Source organism: Dermacentor silvarum, chromosome 9 (genome assembly GCF_013339745.2).
Source record: "Dermacentor silvarum isolate Dsil-2018 chromosome 9, BIME_Dsil_1.4, whole genome shotgun sequence".
NCBI lineage: Eukaryota > Metazoa > Arthropoda > Arachnida > Ixodida > Ixodidae > Dermacentor > Dermacentor silvarum.
Genome location: NC_051162.1, coordinates 91,467,047 through 91,492,210, shown reverse-complemented (window position 1 = coordinate 91,492,210; position 25,164 = coordinate 91,467,047). Strand labels below are relative to the sequence as shown.

The following is a 25,164-nucleotide window of genomic DNA, read 5'->3' as shown; positions in this document are numbered from 1 at the left end:
GCCTAAAATAAAGCCCGCGAGATAACAAAAATTACCTTATTCAGCATAGAGGAAGGAATTCGTCGGTGACAAAAACATGCGGGTCTATTAATCAAGTTTGTTTCCATTCAAATGTTGAAGCGTCCTATAGCTCCACGCAAAGAACCTTGATGTGGGTTGCAAGTAGTCGAACGGGATGACTCCGGCGTCTGTATTGCCAGGATTAGCCACGATGAACAGTGTCTCCTAGCTATCGGTAATAAATATGCTCCGGTCTCTGGAAAAAGATCGCAGCATTGATTTGTGGACGGCGAATGCACAAGGGAGGCACACAAAATAGGTCAGTCATTGTGATCAAAATTTCGAAGTTCTTTTACGCATGGTTCATTCCTTTGTACAAAAAGAATCTCCTTGTAAGATTCTCCTTTGTAAGAGCCGGCAACTGGGGCTGCCCAAATATTGCGGCCCGGGGTAATGGAGGGGAGCCCACAGTTAGCAGCTGAAATATTGTACATTATAATTACATAAAGTAAACCGTGCCCTGCACGATACCAAAGATATATACTTATCATATGAAGACACGATCACATAATGAACAGCAACTCTAAGCCACGCGTGCGCGTCGCTTCTAGTTTCACGCTGCTGACGTCATTGCGTCCTATACGCGTCTCGTATACTTGAAAAAGCTTACACCCCGCATGCTTTTCCGTCAGCACTTTGCTTCAGGTCCATACAGCTGCCCCTGGCGCCGACGTTATCGCGTTCGGCTATGCCCCATGAAGCAGAAACTCCAGCGTTGATCTGGCATTAACATCCGATGGTACCAAAACCCACGTGACCAAGTGATGACGTCACGTTCTTGGCGCTGGACTTGCTGCGGCTCGCACTGCGAAATCCCACGGTGAACGGGCCGAACGGACGCCGTGGCCAACCCAAAAAATTGAGATGACCCACTTCCAAAACAGACTTGGCCCAAAATTTGGGTAGCCCACCTCAAAAAATGACTTCGCCCAATTCGAAAATTGAGTTGACCCACGTTCAAACCAACCTGGCCCCCTACCAAAATCAGGGTCCTCATAGCACACACGCTCATATACATGTGTATACAGTGTGTTTCATTTTAGCTGCACCAAATTTTGAAAAATTGCCTGTGCCCGATAACACAATTATAATCCTTGATCTAAATTATTCTATGAGGCGGCCATTACTTCCACGAGAAATCAAAATGGCAAATCGAATAATTAACATAATTACGCTGATTAACTTTCTAATTAATTATTTTACTGCACATTTTCAATCTACGAATTCCGCTGAGTTCGCAAGGCGTATCCACTTGGGACGAATTCTCAGGACTGAACCAGTTTCGAGACATTAGACAGTTTTAGTTTAGCGTGGTTTTTGCTTAGTCGGCTTTTGCTTAGTCTCATGCCGCTTCGCCGAGATAGTGTTATGGCTAATCTTGAGGAATTTTCGAGATCGCTTCTCGTTTCGAACGCGCCTAAGCCTAACGAGATAAATTTTTTCCGAGATGCGAGCGCCATCTGTCGCTAAAGTCGGGAGATAGGCGCGACGACGGCATATGGCCCCTGAGATGGGAACATTTCGGAGGCTATGGTAGACAGCTTGTACTGCTTGTCTGTTTCGCTGCAGATCGGCGGACATGGGGAGTAAAAATACAACGCGCTCCTGGCTTGCATTGCGCTGCCTCTCGCACTTTCCGGACACATACACACATAGAATTATTTAGGTGCCCTATGTATGCGAAATTCAAAGTGTAATGGAGTAGCGTCCCGCACGTAAACTACGCTATCGCGCTATACTAAAACTCTCTTTCTGCGAAGTTCGTTTGCGGAACGGTAACGCTGTTTCCCTTAACCCCGCTATTACGCTAACGCTAAATTAAAACTGTCTATTAATATCAAAGTGTTCGAGGAATTGCATCGGCGTTCCAGTTGACTTTATGCTTCAATGCGTAAAACAGCGTTTTCCTCAAAAAGTTAACTGGAATGACCATGAATTTCGTCGGACACATTGAAAATTAATATCTCGAAACGGGTTCAGTCCTGAGAATTCGTTCCAAGTGGATACGCCTTGCGAACTCAGCGGCTATAATTGGTAGTTGAAAGATGTGCCCTAAAGTAATTAAGAAGATAATTAGCGAAATTATGTTAATTTATCAATTTGACGTAATGATTTCTTGTAATGGCCACCTCATCGAATCATTTAGATGAAGGATGATAATTGTGTTATCTGCCACAGGCAATTTTTCAAAATTTGGTGCAGCTAAATTGAAACACCCTGTATACACACGTATATGAGTGTGTGCGCTAAGAGAGGACGGTGACTTTGGTAGGGGGTCAGGTTTGTTTGAACGTGGGTCAACTCAATTAGCGAATTGGGTTAAGTCGCTTAGGGAGCTTTTGCAGTGCCTTATTTTTCATAGAATACACCCGGCCACTCAGACTGGGTCTCCGCCCTCCCATCAGCTACAAGAGCCGAGGGAACGGTCATCAATGGCAGGAACCCGGGTCGGAACCCTAAGTCCCGATGCCGGCTTCGCGCTCAGGCGGAGACCCTCGACTCCTCATCGTGGTCGAGTGTGTTCCGAGATCGCGGATGCGTCTCGACAATCGTACTATAGAAATGATCCTATGAAGCACGATCTTGCCTACCAAACGTTCGGCGACAGCACCTCACTAAAACTGTTTCGGCAAGTTGCACAAGTTTAGAAACTTCTTCTTTCAAAAAACAAATTGCTTTTTTCCAATATCCCCGTAGATTTGTCTAACCTCTATATGAAAGCGCCACATAAAGCACAGGTCTTTAATCCTAAACAGGAGCTACGCATTGAGTTAATTAAAATATTAAACAAACGGTGTACCCAATCTTGTGCTCAACGCTATCTACAGGTCATGTTTGAGATGGTGGTGTTTGAAAATCGTTTGTTGAAAACATCCAACGCCGAGAACGACGGTCGTAAATACAAACTGTCCGTTGAAATTGGAAGGTCGTTGGGATACTTCGGTTCGCGAAGAGTCGTGACCGTAGTAAAGCCGCCGCTCAGCAGGCTGCACCCGGGCCGGGCGGACCCGTCAGCCCTCCCCCCAAGTGACGCCACTGCTAGGGCGCATTATTATAATTTTTTTTTTTTCGTACTCGCATCCACGTCATTTACTCACACCAGATACGTGACTTCTGGCTAAGTCGCGTTTCGTTTTATATTGCCTTTTGTTTTGCTTCTAGTGTCGCTCGACCCCAAGTGTGCGCCAACCCCCCCCCCCCCCCCAAGTCACGTCAAGTCTCCACAAAGATGGCGGAGAGCACTCATCGCTTCTTTTTGTCGTCTGCTAGCCAGAGAACTTCTAGAAAACAGCCAGACCAAAAAATCGTTAAAAATTACTGTAGTGCGGGTATGGTACGCGGGTCTGTGCGTGTTACGTGCTTGAGGTGTGTAATGTCAGTAGTGGCCTCTGCAAGCAAATATCCGAGTTTTCATTACTGGCTTCATGTCGAGAGCGCGAGATGGCGCCACATGCATACCTTTAAACGCGCAAGAGTTGATAAAATCGTCTTGCAACCGGGCGCTCTGGGCTGCCTGATTTCTTATCGCGTCGCCGGCGCCTGTTTGGACGTTTTGTATTACAGCCGACGTAAAAAAAGGAGCATTCACACCGTTCCTGGCGATCACGTCCGTAACGAGAAAGAAAGCGTACGAAAACGCGAAGTTTGAAATTCGCTTGGCGCGAAATGGGAGCTCGGAATGACGGCCGCAAGTTCGGTAAGCAATAAGTTTATTTTGCGGCAAGATGTTCCCACTAAGGAAGCGTTACCACTGTCTGTTCAGACCCTGATTTGTTCACCGGAGTGGAGGTCAATCTACCGGCTGCATTGCAACGGGCCTCGCTTCTCAGCACGCGACGATGTGTTAAGAAGGAGTTTCAGGTAAACGCCCACATGTTCTTTGGATCCGACTGCTTTTAATAACAAGTTTATTGCATTTCAGGCAGGTTGGCTATTGCGGGCGATCACGTGCATCGATTTGACCACACTTTCAGGAGACGATACCTACAGCAACGTGTACCGACTTTGCTCGAAGGCTGCTCACCCCCTGAGGGAAGACATCCTAAAAGTTCTCGATGTACCCAAGGAAGGTATAACTACGTTTACGACGTTTTTTCATTCGATTTCTTTTTTTTTTTTGCATGTGTGTAGCAGTTTCACGCAGGAAAGCTCGTTTCAGACTGCACTCTACTAGCTTGGCACTTAAGCGTGGTCAACTATCTCAAGTGAACACCTAAATCATAATTAAGGGGGATGTTAGAGCAACAGTTCCTTTATTTTTTTTAAGGGAGGGGGGAGGGGAAGGACCCTGATATAAGGCATCATCGGGGCCCTTATAAATACAAAGTCCATAGGTTTTCACGTCGCATCTTGGCTGTAATTGACGGCAGAGTACCTACTAATGAACCCGTTTTCCTTTTTAAAATGAACCATATCGCACATATAGTTGCATGACATACACCTGCCTGTGATCAACAGACATCAAGCAAGATATATCTTAGGCTGTAGCGAACACTTCGACAACTTGACTTGTCAAAAACTTTAGCTGCAGCCTGAGACATCTCTTCTTTAAGTGCTGTTGATAACTTCAAGTGTTCATATTCCTGTAAACCTACATCTGTCTTCTTTGGTTATATACAACTGATCTTTATGGTGGTGATATGTGTGACACCTGTCAGCGTGATTGTTGTAATGTGTTGAACAAAGTAGCTCAGCACAAAGTTGCTGTGATTGTGCTAAACCTATTGAAAACAATTGCTACATTGGTTTCCAGCGGAAACTGCTAGAGGGATTTTAAGTGCAGAGAAAAGCTGCACTTTAATCGACGTAGTTCAGCTTGTACCCACCATCGCTGAAGTAGCTGCGATTGGCATGCCATTGCCACATCCAGGTCATTTTGTACCCAGTCGCATATGTAAGACACTTTGAATAGTGACCTAGCCTGATTGTGATTGACTCTTTTTGCACAAGCTGTAGTAGAGAGCCAATTGCAGCCGGAGACTATCGATCCTGATTGGGCTATATTGTGATCAAAAGAGCCCAGTGTGGCACCAATATTAGAAACATGGATATGTAACTAGATTAATCTTTGCATCCCTTATCTGCGTAGATGTCACGACTGGAGCTGTCTGCGTCTACCCTGCAAGAGTAGCTGATTGTGTGAAAGCTTTCGAGACCATTCGACCACCCAAGAAGATCCCAATAGCTGCCGTGGCTACAGGGTTTCCCACTGGCCAGTATGCCCTGCCATCTAGAGTGCAGGAAATAGAGTATGCCGTCGAGTCTGGTGCCAGCGAAATCGACATTGTCATCAACCGCACAGCAGCTTTGACAGGAGACTGGGAAAGTAAGTGGAAGCTGTTGATTGTTGGTCATGTGCTATTGTCAGGCTGTCCAGCCTGACCCAAAAAAAGGGGCTGTCCAGCTATTTTAACCCCAGAAAAAAATGTTATGTTATTTGACAGTCAATTTTTTAATCTATCAGAAGTAACAAATGAAGGAAGGCTGTTAAACCCTTAACCTTTTGGACGAGCATAGCTCCTCTTTGCCGAACTGTCCCAAAACCGTTTTGGAAGAGCGTAGCTCATCCGCTCGAGATATCTCCTTTTGAGTGTTATGAATGAGACTCACTCGTTTGCAGGCTAGTTGGTGTGTCACTTTCACAGAAGGCAGCACAGGGCAAGTAATTTCTTTTTTTTTCAACTGCCGTTTCATATTTCTTTCGGGGGCAACTTGTGCTTCAAGAAATGGCGTCAGGTGGAGGTGACGCACGTGTTGCTGGTCCGTCGTCGTGGAAAAGAAGCCTTTCGCCATCGTCCAGCTCTTTGGATGATAATAATTCAGACACTGAAGTTTACTTCGTTCCTGGAAGCTAAAGCGATGACGTTGAAGTTAGCAGTTCCTCAAGTGAAGACTGCCCAGAAGACACTATTGCGAGTATGCATCATTGCTGGCACACTGACATGAGTGGCATCCCCACGAAGCCTCCTTGGTTTACGTTTTTAGGCGTCCCCGGTAAGGCGTTCAATATAACATTGCCTGATGACTTGATAAAACTTTCCTAACTGTGCTCTTGGGGGTTTTTTTATTGTTGATTACATGCAGGTAGCAGTCAACTTTCATCATGAGTAATAATAAACTTTATTATGCTAATTTGACTTAGTATGGGATTGAATTTCTTTTTTAAACATTGGAAACTTGCTTTTTAGAAGTTAGGAAAATATTCGCTATCAAATTTTAAAAAAGAAATAACCAGTTTGGGCATAGACATTGTCAAAATAATAAAACGGTTAAGGGGTTAATGCACAGTTGACAGAATTAGCCTGTTCATTCTCAAGAAACCCGATGCTGCTTGTACAGGAGGTTTATATCCTTTGGCGGGAAGAATTTTAATGAACAAGTAGATTCAACAAATACAGATCTAACAAAAATTTGTTAATTAGCCTTTCTATTTTGTGATGTAGTACTAAATTTCTGTTTTAGAAACTTGAAGAAGCTCATATTCAGATGCAACACCATGTTGTTTAACACTCCTGCACTGGTTATTTGTCGAGATATTGATAATCAAATATGACGCTGAGTATACTAATTTTGCAATCACAGGCACGAGTCTTGACACAAAATATGAACCCCCCCCCAGGTGATATAACTGATTAATTTAAGTCAGGCTAAGCTGATAACAGCTGCACTCCTGCTTCTGGCTGCCAAAAACAAGACTGGCTTTCCCTTTCCCTGGCAACCAGCTGCGTCATGTGAAGTGTTTGTTTTAGTGCTGGGACAGCTGCTTCTGAATGCGAGTTTAGTGTACTCATTGTCAGATTTGATTATGAATATCTCGGAGCAGAAGTCCACTGGAATCATCAAACAAAATAGAGTTGACTTTGAATGCGAATGTCCTGCAGTTTCTACTAATATAAACTATACCATGACTTTAATACTATAAAATTTTATTGAGATTTTTTTAAATTATGTATTTGTTTATATTATCTGTTCATGACAATTGTATCAGCAAAAGCACATGAATTACCTGCAGAAGCATCATTTTCGTAGCTAGCATAATCTTTTAATTAAAATTACTGATAGTTCAACTCCAAGGGTAAGGAGCTTAATGATTAAGAAAAAATAATACCCCAGTCAGATTGACAAATTTAGTGCTACTTTGAGTGAGTGCACTTTTTAACACTGTGCCATTCGCAGACTATCACGTGCAAACATTTGGTGATACTGGCAGTAAAATGCGCTCGCGTGCGTATGTAGAACTTTCTTCACTGCAGTGAAGTATACAGCCTCGATAGGAAGGCTTCAAGAATAAATAACATAATACTCAATGCACGGTCGGCACTAATTCTGGAACCTCGTTTTTGTGATTTGAGATGTTATAAGTGTCCCAGCTTATAGAAACTGCCATTCTTTCTCTGCGCAACACTAAAGCTACCTTATTTTTTAGGGGCCGGTGCTTTGCCTCTCTCGACACTTCCAGAATACACTACGTGTCGCTACCCGCCGTGGTTGCTCAGTGGCTATGGTGTTGCGCTGCTGAGCACGAGGTCGCGGGATCGAATCCCGGCCACGGTGGCCGCATTTCGATGGGGGCGAAATGCGAAAACACCTGTGTACTTAGATTTAGGTGCACGTTAAAGAATCCCAGGTGGTTCAAATTTCCGGAGTCCCCCACTACGGCATGCCTCATAATCAGAACTGGTTTTGGTACATAAAACCCCATAATTTAATTTTAACTACGTGTCGCTCGGGTGTTGAATACAATGCCCCCTTGCCTTATCTCATGACGATTGGTCATGCCAGTGTTATTTCGCACATAATGCCTAAAGTAACTACCATACATTCTGTAGGCTGATTTACTGATCAACACTGCCATCAACTCCAAATAACTCTTTTCTCATCAAGCAGCATGCCACCAAAGTGATACTCGCTATGGCGAAGTGCGTTCACTCATTTTCACTGAATTTGCCAGTTTGACAGGGGTATAAGTTGGGGGGCCGGGTTAAGGAAGTGGAAATGTTGAAAAGCAGGAATTAGTTATGACAGTGAGACTTGAGCCTTTAAGCCTCCCAACTTCCTTTGACCCCTTTGTCTTGTTAACATTTTATGTTTGCATTTGTATGTGTGTATTGTATCTCTGTAAACTTATTTTGAATGCTCAAACCTTGTTGGGTGAAGGCACAGTTTGCACAAATCTAAACGCAAACAAATTGGAATCATCTAGTATGAAGTTTTTACATTTCCAGGTTCAGCTGTGCTTGTGAGAATAGCTTGGTTCAGGCTATGACTTGTAGAATTTAAGGCTGTGCTTCATGTTCAGAGACCAGCAGCATATGGATTGAACATCACACTGTCATACAACTTCTACATGTAAATGATTATGCAAATCCCATGGACGGTGGGAATCGATGTTATATGAAGTACTTTGCAGGGGGGTGGGGGTAGCTGGCTATCCAGCACTGTTTGGGGGTTTCGCAAACCATTACCAGTTTTCATTCAGTGCATTGTAGCAACAGTACACACTGTACAGCAGTACAATACATATTGTACTGCCATGCACAGAACCTTTGCTTGTTGTTGGCTGCATTAGGAGCTTTAGCTCTGGATTATGGTTTTCTGCTGGTCAGAAGACTAACTATATGAATTCAGTTGATATCTTTATTGTGAGCATTCAATGAAAAAGTAAAATATATACTTATGCCATACTTACTTGATTTCTAGGCCGGTATTTTGTAGCGATGCTTTTAATGTCATAATCCCTTTTCGCACTTATCGCACTTTGTCAGTGGTCTGAGTGACGGTCCGCTCGCGTTATCAACGTTGATATCGTGAGCGGACCGTCGCTCTGACCACTGACAAAGCGCGATAAGCGCGAAAAGGCATTATGACATTAAAGGCATCGCTACAAAATAGCGGCCCTAATGTGCACTTTTTTTTTTCTGGAAAAATTCTATAAGATATCGCATGCGTATTAGTATAGAGTACAAAATCAAAACTGCAATAGGTGGTCTCCGAATCTCGCAACCCATTCTTTGCTCCCAATATTAAAGGTCATTGTTTGCCATGCCATGAGTGCAGGTACTCGTTTGTCATTATTGTACACCACATATTCTTGGTGTCCACATCACAATTCTAGTGACCTCGGAGCTCGAAATTTTTGTTTTTATAAGACGGGACAATTCACTATTTTCTCCTCTTACCATGAAAATCGGGTGAGGGGCCTTTTATGGCTACTGTAGTTTGCATATTTTTGAATATGCAAATGCAGGTGCTTGCTGTAGAGCGGGCAACGCATTTTCCATTCCTGGCCATGAAAAATTGTGTGTTTATCACAATCGTGGGTGCATTAGAATCGAGTAAATACAATACATTTTGTAATTTTACTGATATTAGTGCCACACCTACCACCTTAATAAGTGAGAAATACATCTTTTTATCTTTCTGTGAAGGAAGCATTGAATCCGGCTCAACTCTGCTGATCCGCAGTCATAGCCATGTGGATTCCCATCTGACCCTTGTTAGTGCATATGTGTGTAAAAATTTTAGGCTAAACCTTTGCTCAGCCAGTACTTTAGCATAGTTGTAATATGTAAATGCACTGACTTTCGTGAAGAAGTCAGCGATAAAGAGCTTTGCTTTCTTGTTTGCATAATAGCACCTGCCACAGTGGATCAGTGGCTACGGTGTTCTTCGGCTGAACATGAGGTTGTTGGTTTGATTCCCAGCCGTGGCAGCTTTGTTCTGATGGGTGTGCAGTGAAAAAAATGCCTTTGTTCTGAAATTTCAGCTCCCGTTAAACTACGAGATGGTCACAATTCATCTGGAGCCTTTCACTAATGCATTCCCCATAGCCCATGGTGTAGCTCTGGGACGTACAGGCCAGTCATTAAAATTTTTTAGGGATAGCTGTATCCCCACTTTTTGTGCAAACAGGCATGGCTCATTAAACATACCTGCCAACTGTCCCAAGTTTTTTTGTAACGTTTATGAATTTAGGCTCATTCTACGATTTTACAAATGTTGCGTCAAGGTATACGAAAAAGGATTTATGGTCTTGAAGAAGTTTTAAACATGTTGAAAGATGGAGCGGGAGCACCATTGGAAAAAAATGTGCATTAAACAGAAATTGTGCAGGTACCTACGCTGCCCTCTTGTGGCAGTGCAAGATGCCTTATGCCAGAGGGGTACTTAAATGCCTCAAACAAGTTCATTAAAGCAAGTTTCTGAAGCAGATAAAATCTGCAACAGCAAAGTTGCTGAAAAATAAATTGCGATTTAAAAGTTATGTGTTCCTTATCAGTATCTGCTGTTCCAGGTTTGTTGCTGCTAGTTTGCTGTGTCTAAAGGTAAATATTTGTTAATAAAGTGTGTATGTATGATACAAAATGTGTGTAGTCATGGCAAACTTAAAAAAAATCCCTGTTATTCTGCCCTCCCACCTCCTGTCATGTCTGCGGGATTTTTGTAGTACTTAAGTTGACAGGTTCACAAGTATGCTAGTACAAGAGTCTGCATAACAGTTTGTACATGATTTTACACATGTTAATTTCTATTTTGTAATTTAAAACATTTTCTTTCTTTTTGCAGCTGTTTACAACGAAGTCTGTGCCATGAAGAAAGCATGTGGTGAGGCCCACCTCAAAACAATCCTTGCCACTGGTGAGCTGGGATCGCTCCGAAATGTGTACGCTGCCAGCATGGTCTGCATGATGGCTGGTAAGTCCTTAGTACATTCTCCGGTGCTCTTTGACCCGGGCTTGCCTTACAGCGGGCAATGGTAGTTTCGTCGTTCTCCAGTCTAACCCATCACACACCTAACCAGCCATCCATGGCATAAGCCACGCAGCGCTTGATTTTACCGACTGCGGGTGCAAGGTGTAGCACCAATGTTTGGCCTCCCGAAGAAATCATGGTTAACGGGTGCACTAATGACACGCCTCACTATCTAATTTTTTGTGTGTAATCTGCTCTACTGACACTGCATGCATCCAAGTACAATAATGCAGTCGTACACAGTATGAAATATATGCATGCGACGCTTCCACGGTTACTACTGGCCATGACTCAACAGAGGGTGTCCTTAAGAAAGAAGATGCTGATTGTATGGAAGGCACTTTCATTGATTGTAAAGATGTCAGGGTAAACTATCATTCTTATGAGCCACACTTGAGAGCAGGTGTCAGTCATATGCAGCAGTGCAAAGCCAGAATAGTCAGGAAGACTGTACTCCATTTGACAAGTTGTTTCCAGCACTGATGAAGCTGCAGAGCTCCTTAGTTAATAGGAAGGTCGAATGCCTCTCGAGTGCCTCGCGGCTGCTGAATTCATGGTATATGAGGTGTATGCACAAAGGTCCTAACATGTCACAGTTGTAGTGCATCATGTACCAAACAAAAATGCAACTCCATGATCCAGCCATTAATTGTACAGTTATGCCCGGAACTTCGGCAGTGCTCCAGTCACTTGTGAGATGGTGTATAGCTGCGAGGTGCTTCCGACGCAACTTTCGGGCATGAGAAGTGTTTTCAGTCAATCAGGGCAGTGCCAACGTGGGGACAGCACTGAGAGAAAGCTGTACAGGCGCATGGCACTTGGGGGCATTTGGCATCTCAAATGCCCCACCAACCTATCATGTGCATAGTGCATATAATCTGTCAGCAGATTTGCTAGGAGTACTGTACTAATTATGGTATAGACACTGACTAAGTGTCAATGGATAACATTTTAGTGCCAGCAGACTTTTTGAGCCCTCTGCAGGACAGCTATTTTCGTTTCGTCTTGAGCGAGCGACATCTACATATGCTGAGCTTTATGGCATTAAGGAGGCCCTTATGTATGTACTTCGACAGGAACCGCCAAGGAGTTGGGTGATATTCACTGATTCGAAAGTAGCCTGACAAAGTATTTGGAAAAGGCACAAGAAATGTAACAACCAAAGTGCGGCCTGTGACACATGCATTGCCAATCTTAACCACAAGGCCAACATTGCTGCGCAATTCATCACCTTCCAAAGGATTCCTTCCTGGCCATGCCAGTATTTCGGGAAACGAAAAAGCAGATCAAGCTGCCCGAAATGGACTTGAATACCAAAATTTTAGAATATCTTTTACAAAAGCAGGCACTTCGAACATGGCAGAAAAATATGGCTATGAAGAAAAAGATAGCCTCTGGCATCTACTGCTTCACCAAGATAAACTTCCGAGATCGATTGACCCTGGAGTAAGATAAAGAATTCTACGTCCACTTCCTCACCACTTAGAGATACTGTACCATCGTCTTCGACTGAACATAGCATTAACTAACAATTATCTGTATCGCAATGGGTGTACCACTGATCTCTACTGTGATAACTGGCAGCTTAGAGACAATGGATCACATATTACTTGACTCTCCCACATACCTTCATGAGAGACATTCTTTTGAGTGCTAATGTTACTAGCATCTTACGTCCAATGCCCAGCCCTTCAAAACAATGCGGGTATTAGATTTATTGTTGCACTACCTATGAGAAATTGGTCTTCTCAGAGAGCATTACGGATTCACTTTATTGTGCAGAAAAGCTTGAATTCACCCATCGTCTCTCCTGTAAATATTGTTATCAGGTTCACTTGCACATTTCATATTTATTTTATTCTCTTTTTTTCCACTCACCTCTGCAATCTTTTTATCCCCTTTCTCCCTCCCTTTCCCTCTCCCTGTACAGAGTAGCATATCCGCGGTTATATACACTCCGGCAAAAATTTCTGATTTCTAATAAAGAGCTTCTCTGTCTGCTTTTCTCTGCAACCAATGGTAGCCGTGCGAATGTCATTCCAGTGACGTAAGCTGGAGGAATTTCCTTTGTCATCTGGGATGCTCAGGCTGGAATAGCTTATTCGTTTGCTCCGTATCATGAGAGAAAGGCGAGGTAGAAAATGTTTGCTCCCGCTCTACTTGTGCGTTTGCGTTGCATGGCGTGCTTCAACTACTGTCTGTCTTTATTTTTCGAGTACTTTTTTTTGTGTGTACCTTCTATAAAACCACAGCTGCCACAGTCTTGGACACTATCTTGTGACTCAGTCACAAAACATCACACCAAGTAAATAAACAAGGCTCACTCGAAAAATGGCAGGACGGCAAAGCCACAGTGTAATTTAACACAGATATTATATTACGCCCATAATTACACTCATTTGGTTCTACAGAATTGAAGCTATTGTCAAATAGAGAAAAATTGCGCATTTTAATTGCCAGGCAGTTGCTCTCGAATTGTAGTTACACCACGCTTTATCACATTTTGCAATTGTCATGCATGTGTTGCACTATCTTCCTGCAAAGAATGTCGTGATCACTTTTCAGTGTAAGAATTCAATGCTAAGTTTAGTTAGCATGATGGAACTACAGTGGAACTCCGATTATATGACCTTGAGGGGGACCAAGCAAAACCGTCGTATAATCCAGGCGTCGTATAATCGAAAAACTAAGAATATCAGCAATGACGCTCAGTCTTGCCCAAAAAACGGGTACAGACTGCCTGAATAAATCCGCGAACCTTCACTGCTTCCAAGGAAGGTTGATCAAATTATTAAAAAATTACCATATTTATTCAATTGTAGCGCGAGTTTTTTCTTTTCATAATTTTCGTTGCTTGAACTCGACCATTGTGTTACATTCGAATAACTGCAAAATTAACAGTTTTAAAACAAATATTCCAAAACCCACGATTTTTAGCGTTACGTTGGCAACCTGTAACTTTACGTCTCGATCCAATCTATAGACAAGTCAACCGAAGTCAGAACTTGTTTTTGGTTGGAATCGACGCTGTTTTCGCTGTGCTTGTGACTGGTTACGATGCTGCAATACCCTACGGCCTTTTGCGGTTCGACTCTGTTCATTTGTGACCTTATGGCAACTTAGCGCATTCGGTATGACGGTCGCTTCGAGAGGTGAGCAATTTTGATGGCCGAGGAGCTGGGAAAGTCTGCCGCGGCTCGGTGTCTCGACGTCAAAGAGTCGACGATTATCGGATGGACCAGCGGCAGGTCCACTTTAAACGCGAAGCTCTGTGCAGCATGAGGTGGCCTGGTACTGACCCCGAATGATATGATTGTGTGGTCTTTTAAGAGGTACTTAAATCTCAAACAAGCTCAACAGCGCGGAAGATGACAATTCTCAGGCGATCACTTTTGGAGAAATAGTTTCGTTTTCGCGAGACTCGGCTCGTCCCGGCACCCTCGAAGTATACTGCCGACAGCTCTCTTGGCGCTGATAGTGAGCTTAGGACAGCTCCAGAAACACTTGTCAGGGACGCTTTCAGTGCCGAGTCACGCAAAATTTAGCAAAAATGAAACTATCCACGTAAGTGATCGCCCGACAAGACGCGGAAAGCTCTGTCTCCTCTTCAGACGACTATGATGAGTGAAGAGAACTTTCTGAATTGAGATTTCTTGAATAAAGGTACCATTTCTTTTTTCGGTTATCTCCCGTTACATTAGCAGCTTTATTTTCATTATTTCGTGTGACTGGAAAGTCGCCCCTCGCGTTACAATCGTGGCCGCGTTACATTCGGGTAAATACGCTATTGCACACCCATTATCAGCGGGCTGCAGTGTGCTTATGTGCCAGAATGCGTCTGCTTAGAGCCTTATCATTATTATTTTTTAATTTTTTTTCACGGACGGTACCAGAGAGGCGTTGTACGAGGCGGGTCGGTGTAAAATTGCGTCGTATAATCGAGGTTATTAATACATTATTTCTATATGGTTTGTCCAAAACCAAACCAATTCGTCGTAAAATGCAGGTCGTTGCATAACCGGGGGACATATAATCGAGATTCCAGTGTATTTTTTTTAATACACATTCACAAAACACAAAACAAATCGCAAAGTATCGCTTTGTCATTGTAATAAAAATATTATATTGATAAAAATATCAGCGGGAAAGCATGATAAGGCAGTCGTAGTGTGTACAACTTTTCGTTGGGCTTGTGTGCGACCCCTTGTCTGTCTATAAAGCTTTCGTTACTTATTCCGTCAACAAGCCCAAACTTCTCATCTCACTTTCGTTTCTTAATTTAAAGATAATTATGACATGCCTACAAGAAAAATAAATGCATATCTAAGGTAATACACAAAGTATTTGAACAATGTTATCACCTGTTTTTGTTACACAATAGCACCTATTTGCATCCTTGGATGAATCTCGCCCATGAACTGTGCATGTTAGCCAAGACAGAAGCAAAGGAAGAACATTGTAATAAATGTTGGGTGTTCATTGTATTCTTTGCTTGTGAGACCGATGCCAAACCGACCTAAACATGCAGGGGCTGAGTGGAGTCTTTTGTGACGTATGTCTCTTATTACGGCTAGTGACAATGGAATCAGTATGGTGTAATATCCCTATGTCAGCGTGCACTGTGGCACACTACTACGCAACTCTGTTGATTTGTAACTTTGTCACTATTTTATGGCTGCCCTTCTGCTATTGGTTCCAAATATTTGATTACCGCTGGAGGTCTGTCATTGAGTGATAGGTGGTCCACAATAAAATGTAAATGGAGCCGCTTCGCTGTGATTTGTTCAATTTTCTTGTATAGAACTCTCCGATTGTAGCAAGTTGATAATATTTCCTAAGACATCCCTTTTTATACGAAAAACCGAAATATTCATATTTTATGTGAAAGAGAGATGGAGAAAGAAACAAGGAAAGGCAGAGAGGATAACCAGACACGTGTCTGGTTTGCTATACTTGGGATATTTAAGCGAATTGACGAGGACACGCGAGTGGACATACACAGCAGTGTACAAGCGCTTGTGTGTGTCCGCCTAATTTTTCTTGTCAATGTGCTTAAACAATGTTAAGTCTGTCTTACCATTAAGGGTGAATGCCAATGCTTGCCGGTTTGCTACCCTGCTCTTGGGGATGGGGATAAAGAAGTGAAAAGAAAAAAAAAGAAGGGAAGAGAGAGAGCACTTGTTGCACGGGACTTGGGACCTGGCCCTCAGCCACACAGTGTTTTCACGCTCTCTTAGTTTTCTTAGCATGTTTGACTTGCATCATGCCTGACTATTTAACACTGCTGATTTGTCACTTACTATACCGAGCGCTACATTTTACAAGTAATGCCACGTTGTGCTACATTGTGGCTATAACACAGTAATAATATGTTGCAGTGACTACTTAACTTCTTGGGAACGACATAAAATGCCTTCAGAAATGTTCCTAAAGTGATGGGAGACAAAATAAATGAAATGCCTGTGAACCTCAGAGCATGCAACTGACTGTGCAGGGTGCACTAGACACAGACATTAAATTTATTACAGTACAGAGATGGCAGTGCAATGCCAAATGCTGCTGCTCGTGAAGAAGTTGTGCGACATTCACAGATGGAAGTCTATGCAAGGTAAACATGCCCTACACGCACGTGTGCATACTGATGGCTTGCACAGAACTCGAGGTGTAACCTATACTTCTGGCAGCTTGCCAGGCAGTCACTTCTGCCGATCAATTTTGCAGCCAATACACCATACCTTGAAGTGCAAACTTGAAAAGTCTAGGAGGGGAGGTTGATGAACCGCGCCAAGCAACCTTCACATAGCGAGCAGTTGCGTGGCATGGCAGCGGGCTCCCGCAGGGTAACGTCACACGTGAGAAGGCGCTACACAAATTTCTAATCCACCGTGGTGGCTTAGCAGCTATGGTGTTGCGCTTCTAAGCAGGAGGTCGGGGTATCGAATTACGGCTGCGGCGGCAGCATTTCGATGGGGGCGAAGTGCAAAAACACCCGTGTCCTGTGCATTTGGGGCACGTTAAAGATCTCCTGCTGGTCAAAATTAATGCGGAGTCCCTCACTACAACGTGCCTCAAAATCAAATAGTTATTTTGGCACATAAAACCCCAGAATTCAATTCAATTCAACTCAAATTTCTAGGGCCTAATACCTACATGTAGACATGCTTTTACATTTGCAAGAAATTTACATTAGGAGAAAGTGGAATTAATCCTGCGGACTTGTTCCTTCAGGATGAGCAGACATGCTTGTAAGCAGCTGTGGAACAGATTGACCTCAAAACCTGAGCTCACCAAGTATCTAGAGAACTTGCTGAAGTCTGTTGCTGTTGTCATTCTCTGTTTACATTCTCTGTTAGCTGTATGTTCTGGCTCAGAGGTTTTGGCCTGTGCCCCTTGCAAGGCTTCAGTCTGAACGTCCCAGCTACTGTGGTCAACTTTTGAAAGCATTTGTCCAGTTTTAATTAAAAGCATTGTGTTGCATCTGCACAAAGTGTTTACAGAATTGTGATTTTGTGTGAAAGGTACTCAACTGGTCAGAGAAGACACTATATCAATACTAACTAGTTGCATGAGCATGGCAATACTTTGAGGCAGAGGGCACAAGAGCTTGTGACGTTCCATAGGTAGAGTGGGTTCTTACTTGTGGCCTTGACAATGATCAGCCGCTCAAGTGCTAATTCTGTTGACTTGTAGGAGAAAAGAGTGTGCTTGGCGACACGAACACTGGCCTTTAATCACCATTTTCTTCTGTTTCGAACCCAGACTTAATGCGGTGGCTTAGTTGTTATGGTGTTGTGCTGCTAAGTACGAGATCGTGGGATCATATATGGGCCACGGCGGCTTCATTTCTATGGGGGTAAAATTCAACAACGCCTGTATCCTGTGCATTGGGGTCACGTTAAAGATCCTCTGATGGTCAAAATTTGTCCGGATTCCCTTGCCACGGCGTGCCTCATAGTCAAATCGGGGTTTTGGCACGTGAAACCACAGAATTCAATTCTTTCGAACCCACATTCTACATATGGAACATCACAACCGTTTGGCTGTACAGTGCAAGGAGTGTGGGTGTGAACGCAATGTTGAGTGCAAAGAGTAGTGATAGAAAAAATTCACAGTGTACTTTGCATACGCCAAGGAGGGTGAAGGTGAAAGCCAGCGCGCTCGAGACATTCATTAAATTACTTGACATTCTCATTCGAATTCGTTATTACTTCTTATTACTTGTTTTTTCCAACCAAAGGTCGGGGGGTTGAGTGCTTTAATTATTGCTTTAATTAAGTCTTTGTTAATTAACTGTGCCTTAATTAACTTTGCCTTAATGCCAAAGGTTTTGATTCCCACATAAGCTCGAGGGTTCGACTCCCACTGAAGGTTGTGAGTTCGAGTGGCTGAATTAACTGTATCCTAATTAACACGATGACGGTGGGGACCCGCGGACCATCAAATTTGTTGCGCGAGCGTTGCTTGCTTACTCATAGAAGACGATGACGGCGGTGACCCACACACCATAAGAATTGTTGCATGAGCGTTCGTATATAGGTAAGACACGATGCCGGGTCGGTGTAGTAAGTGAATTACTACACCGAGTCGTGTACGATTTCACTTCGATGACACGGTTTTCGCTCAAGCACGTTGAACGTCGTCTGAACGATGAGACATATAAGGCTTTCGCCTTAATAACTGTCCCCCGCCATGGTGGCTTAGTCTCTGGCATTGCGCAACGCTACTGAACCCAAGCCTGGTGGGTGCTACTTGTTGATAGCAAGTACAATTGCTCATTTTGCCAGCTGCCACGTTTCAGCCGCAGTGGGGCTGAATCTGCTGTCAACAGGCGTCGCATGCTGGCCTGGGCTGCTGTCTTGGACCGAGCAGCCAATGCTCCTAGGCACTGGCTGCTATGTGAGCCATGTTTGTTCAGGTTACGTCTTACAGTGGCAGTACAGCCAGTGTGAATGCTTGGGATAATGAAAGTCACGTGTAGCGGTCAGGTTTAGTACAAGTCTTCCCAAGTGCAGGGAGATCAAAATGTGTCAGCTAAAGCTGTTCACTCACTTCTGGTCTTGATTCACTGAGTCCTGAACTAGGTTTCATGGATCGCTTTGGCTTGACCAGACCATGATTAGTAACAGTGTTTAAGAACACAGAACCACTTCGTTCTTGGAGGCTTGGGTGAATGGCGATGCAAAGAGCAGTTCTGTGGGGACTGCATTTGCAATGCTTACCAGTGGCTCAGATACAGTAGTTGATATGAATTCCTTTACCGTCTGTTCAGGAGCCGATTTTATAAAGACTTCAACGGGAAAAGAAGGAGTCAATGCCATTCTGCCTGTTGGAATCACTATGGCAAGAGCAATATGGGATTACTACACCGACACCAAAATCAAGGTCTGTAACACTAAGAAAGTCTATAGCCTGTTTTTTCCTTTCCTATACACAAAAGCAGTGGAGCATAAAAGCTGATTTGCTTACTAAGTGACCTAAATTTATTTTCACAATTTTGAGTACATAGAACACCATTGTAAACTGTAGGTGACACAGCTAAAGAATCTTTTTAATTGCAAAGTTGTAGACCATGAAATGCACTGCTCGCTGCTTGCTGGGGACTTTAGTTGAGAAAGAAATATATGTAGCCTTCAAGTCATGATTTTCTCCGAGAGTAGGTCATTTTTTGGGCGCAGGAAATGGCAAGCGATTTTAAGGTATGTAATCTTTTGCTCTAGCTTGCCGTGATGGTAATGCTGGCACAAAATTTTTTCATTGCTTCATTTGCTTTAGTAAATAGTAGCTGACTCTGTAATCACAGTATGAAGCCTCGGCTCTTCAAGTATACAAAACATTATGGCCGAAACTCCCTTAGGAAGGAATTATCGTAGTCCGAAAGCATTATATAGTGGTTCCTTATTTACGCTCTTACGAGCTAAACGTTCATGCTAGCTAAATGTTCTTGCTTCTATTCTTCTGTTAGATTAGGTTAGCGCTGCCTATCCCTGACTGTTTTGGCGCATGACGTAGAAGCAACGCGCACTGTCTTTGGTTAAGGCATGTTTGCAGTCCTTGTGAGAGCAGAAGCAGCTGTGGAAAGTGGCGAGCGGCACCCAGTGTACAAACGTTGCAGCAATGAGCGCGTGCCTCCACGCCAAGTGCGTAGCAGCTGCACCCCTAGTGCATGAAGGAGGCGGAGCTTTGGTCTTGGTTTCGGGTGATGTGGCTTTCATGCCCAGAGAACACAGGATGCCCAAATTATCGTATGGTCACGTGATCTCCTTACATGAACCTTACTGCATAGGTAATACAGATTGGCTAGTTCCAAGCTCCTAAGTTAGCTTATCACATCACACTCCTCACAAGATCAAGAAATTGAGTTTTGTTAAAATTTCATTATTTAACAACTCCATATGTCCTCATGATTTCTCAGCATTGTACACATTATTAGGTTTATTTTAAGATTGCAGCATGATTTGGTCGTATTTTTAAATGAAAGATTGATTTTTTTAAGGTGAACCGAAAAATTGAAAATGACCTTGTGTGACCTAGCTGAGAACTTCCCATATAATGCTTTGCATTAAAAACAATGAATTGTGCCATCTTTTAGTACAACCAATTCAAAGCGCACAAAAAATAGAGCTTGGCTTCAGATGTGTTCGGCAAGATTTTGTCACAGGTGGAAAGAGTTGGAGGTGGTGTTTATGTAACATCAATGTCGAGTCAGTTGGTCAGCTCGCTGCTGTGGTTGCACGTGCCACTGTTGTGATCTTGCAGAAAGCTAAATGATGGGATAACAGAAAGGAAGGCAGGCTCAACAGAAGACCATGTTTATCCCAAATCGAATGATGAAAAGCATGGACTGAAGGAGGAAAGAATTGCTGATTCAGCTTGCACCCAGGTTCTGGTAACACGGCCCGTGTGTGACTTGCAGTCACTGCATTACATTGGCTGACACATGTGTTAGTGGATTTTGATGCCATGTGACCCGTATGTCTGATTTTTATGATGTATACAGGGGGTCCCATGTACTTGAGCCAAGATTTTTAAAATGAAAGGTGCGTCGGACGCGAATTGAACCAAACACATGCTATTCGCACTGGACTATAGTAACTCAGGCCATTTTTTGTTTTCCCCATAGCTCACTCATTAATTAAGTTCAATTACCCAACTTTTTAATTATTGGCTGAGGACTCCAAGTGTGATTTGCAGATTTGTAGAGCACCTTCAGAAACCACCGATTGTGTAGTTTCCTGTGCAATCTGTCTCTGTAGTCCTTTTTTCCGGGTTGCAAAGAAAGCCCGCATGATATGAGAAAAGCCACGTGACGGAGCACTTGCGCAGTGGTGTTGTGCTGCTCTCAAGCGTGCATTCGGTGAACAAGGTCAGCTGCATTGCGACTGGTGACGGGGAAGCAGCAGGGCATTGTGATGGTTGTAGGCAGCTGGGCCGGTGGCTCCGATCGGATGACGGCGCAAAAGCATGCTGCTGGCTGAGTGCTGCCGAGGAGATAGCGATAAAGCGTCCAAAAGTGCTTAAAAAAGGAAGCAGCTTTTTCATTCTGTTCAAGGAAGGAAAGGGCGAAGCACTAGAGGACTTTGGAAGGCAATGACGGCTGCTTCGATTTCGCCAGTGTAATAAAAAAAAAGACCTCATCGCCATTCAATAGGTGCTCCTCAGACGCCCGTATCCCTTCGTGTTCTAGACGGCTTCATAATTTGGCTTTAATATGCAGAGAGCAACAGATATGCCGTACTCCAATAAAGAAAGAGTCGGATATGGTTCTGGCTCTTGGTGCATCAATCGGCCATAGAAGGCAGGCAGTTAAGCTGTTTCAACGCTGGCATCCAGGTACCCATCCAAGCTCGATGACAATTGTGCGTGCATATGAGACACTGAAATGGAATGGTGCATTTGCCACGAAACAACACAAATCTGCAATTTCGGGAGAGGAAGTGGAAGCAGATATCCTGTCCAATGTTTTCTGCACACCCCCAGGAAAGTGTCCGTAGTTTGGCTGCAGAAGCTGGTGTGTTGAAATCTTTTCAGTGTGCAGAATACTCAAGAAGAGACAACTTTATCCTTACCACATGCAGCTGCACCAAATGCTGGAGCCCCGCGACTTCCAGAGTAGAACAAACTTTTCAAACTGGATCCTAATCAAAACAGAAGAGGACCCATGTTTTGTTAGCAAGATCCTGTGGACCGATGAAGCTAATTTTTAGCGCAATACCCAAGTGAACATCTACAACGCTCACTATTGGCAGGACAAAAACCCTCACTGGGTTTTGCAGGCACATCGTCAGTATCAGTGGTCCTTTAATGTGTGGTGTGGAATTTACAGTGGCACTATCATTGGGCCTGTATTTTTTTTACTACATGCTTACCGCGGTGGACGATACGTCAACGATATCCTCAATGGGCCACTTCAGGATTTTCTCTGCGAAGTTCCATTGGCTAGGATCAAGGATACCTTGTATCAGCATGATGGAGCTCCTGCGCACGGCAGCCGTAAAGCTTGCAATTGGCTGGATGAAGTTTTCCCGCAGCAGTGGATAGGGCCGCGCAGGCCCATTTCCTGGCCAGCAAGGTCACCGGATTTAACCCCCCTGGATTTCTTTCTTTGGGGGTACATCAAGGATTCAAGTATAGCGGACACCAACCACATCATCAGACAACTTAAAAGAAAAAATTAAGACAAGTTCGCAACTCCATTCCCAAAACCATGATCAACAACGCCACGGAAAATGTGCTAAAGAGATGCCAGACTTGCATTGCTGCATATAGCGATCTTACACACGCATATAATCATGGGACGATTTCACAAGTACCGACCACTGAAAGAAAAAAAAAAAAACCTATTGCTCATGCCGCCCCCCCCACCCCCCTACTCCCACCCTCCACGTCGTCGCCCCCCTCATGCATTCCAAGTTCAAAAGGAGATACAAAGCGATTTCCTTCTTTTCTTTAGCAGTCTTGAACGCTTTATCTTCTTGGCAGTACTCGGCCAGCAGCATGCATTTGTGCTGTCATCCGACGGAGCCGCTGGCCCAGCTGCCTACAACCATCACAATGCCCTGCTGCTTCCCCATCGCCTGTCGCGATACAGCGAGCCTTGTTCACCGAATGCACGCTTGAGAGCAGCACGGTACCACTGCGCAAGCGCTCCGTCACTTCACTTTTTTCATATTTCGTGGGCTTTCTTTGCAACCCTGAAAAAAGGACGACGTGAGACATATCGCACAGGAAACAACACGATCAGTGGTTTCTGAAGGTGCTCTACAAATCTGCAAATCATACTTGGGTACTTGGGGTCCTTAGCCAATAATTAAAAAGTTCGGTACTTAAACTTAATTAAGGAGTTATGGGGGAAAGAAAATGGCCTGAGTTACTATATAGGCCCATGCAAATAGTATGCATTTGGTTCAATTCACTTCCGATGCGCCTTTCATTTTTAAAATCTTAGCTCTAGTTACACCCTGTAGAGAGGCCCTTGTCAGCAAACCCTAAGCCACAAAGCCATGCTGCACTTGGGGTGCGTTTTGAACTTTTTGCATTAAAAAAAAGGATATCATTAATGACGTGTTGTACGTTTGAGCAATTGACACAGCATACATTTGTTATGGTGTAGAGATATATTTAGGCAAACAAAAGCAGAGATACAAAATTGTTTGTCAGCACTCTACTGTCTGCCTTTGATCGCTGCTGATCACAGTTTATCTTAGAGCTTCTGCTTTTCACATTCTCACCTCTTTTAATGCATTGATGACACATTTGTGCAACTTACACACTTATTTGCCTCTTATAGGTTGGCTTTAAGCCGGCAGGTGGAATCAGAACAGCAAAAGATGCACTGCTATGGCAATTTCTTATGAAGGAGGAGCTGGGAGACGACTGGCTCTTCCCAGACCTGTTCCGTATCGGTGCAAGCTGGACTGCTGGGTGACATCGAGCGCCAGCTTATTCCACTATGCAACAAAGCGTTATGCTTCACTCAGTGAAATGCCTGCATGTTAAATTTTGCTTACGAGATCCATATTGGCAGCGTTCAGTTTTAGCTTTTTGCTCACGCCTGTAGTATGCAAAAACTTAATGTGCCTTGTAATTCCTACTTGTTCATAGAATATGGGGCAATGTTCCTGTAGTGGAAAGGTTATCTAGTGCAGCTTTCTATGCAGCATTGATGTCAAAAGACTGTGGGACATGCGTTCCCATGAAAAAGCTGAATTACAGTTAAATATTTGCTTGCAGCCAGAAAATCAGTGGGAATGGGAATTCCAGGCTTGGGATACAGTACTTTTTTTTTTTAGATACCTCATCCCATAAGCGTTTGACAACTGTATAGAATGTCGAGCATTATCAGTATTGCATTCATACTGTTTTCTACCTGCAGTTGTGCTGCATAAATGTGCGTTATTTCTTTTAGGTTTCATTTCATAGTGAATTCCCAAAAACTGCCAACTCAAATTGAGCATGGTCTACCTTGACCTTGCTCTGTCTACGTGAACATCGGTGCTACTAATATATTTAGCAAAAGACCCTGCACTTGTTCAAGTACCTGAAATGTCAATAAAATATGTTTAATTTTGTGAAGAACGTTGTCGCTGTTTTCTTGATTAGGCACACTTGCAAGGTTCATGCATGCTTGTCTGTAAACTATTAGAGTCCTTTGTGAAGGGTTCGGCATCGTAGATTCAAGTTTATGTTCTTTGTTATTGTCTTTAAGCTGTACAATTCATTCAAGATATATCTGTGCCAATCAGCGTTTTGCTCCCAGTGTTGCCTCACTGGTTACTGAATTCTGGTTCTGAGCAAAGAGCCGCAGTTCAATTTTTGGAGACGGTGGCCACATTCTAATAGGTGTATGATGTTAGCATGCTCATGTACTTTAATATAAGTGCACGTTAAAGGGACACTAAACGTGAATATTGAGTAAACGTTTACTGCATGTATATTGCACTCTTGGAATATCAAGGTCAGTCTTGACAATACTGTAAATTGAGCAAGCTGGGATGAACTTGAGGCGGAAAAACAGCACAGCAAATCAAGACATGGTAGAACACGGACAGCACTTGTTGTCATCCACTTCCGTCTTGTGTCCCTGTCTTAAGTTCATGAAGTGCTCTTCTATTCAAGAACAATTTAAAGTTTTATCACCAGTGGCAGCTTCGGGAGCTTGACAACATGGAAAATTGGGAAACGGGGCGACAACAGAGAAACATCTCCTGCACTAACTGGCCAAGACATCCCAAGTTTTGACACTGTGCTCGGGACTAGTTAAATGTTTATTGATAAAGACTACATGACAGTCTTGCAGAATCAGATTCAACTCGCCAAGTTTTGAGAACTCTTTGTGCTCAAAAGTATCTGAAG

At 43.5% G+C, this 25,164-nt stretch overlaps 1 protein-coding gene and 1 non-coding gene across 2 annotated transcripts; one reads left to right on the top strand and one right to left on the bottom strand.

Annotated features, from left to right (window-relative positions):
- Positions 1–2,432: 2,432 nt before the first annotated feature.
- Positions 2,433–2,645, bottom strand: LOC119465418 (small nucleolar RNA U3). Its single transcript, XR_005194856.1, has one exon. It is a non-coding gene; the product is annotated as a small nucleolar RNA U3 (small nucleolar RNA).
- An 897-nt stretch (positions 2,646–3,542) lies between these two features.
- LOC119463339 (deoxyribose-phosphate aldolase-like) lies at positions 3,543–24,372 on the top strand. Its single transcript, XM_037724144.2, is given in 8 exon segments — positions 3,543–3,757; positions 3,824–3,921; positions 3,983–4,130; positions 5,150–5,386; positions 10,627–10,755; positions 19,082–19,194; positions 23,600–23,722; positions 23,724–24,372. Coding segments are annotated over 8 exon segments (948 nt in total). The 5' UTR covers positions 3,543–3,726; the 3' UTR covers positions 23,793–24,372.
- The last annotated feature ends 792 nt before the right edge of the window (positions 24,373–25,164 follow it).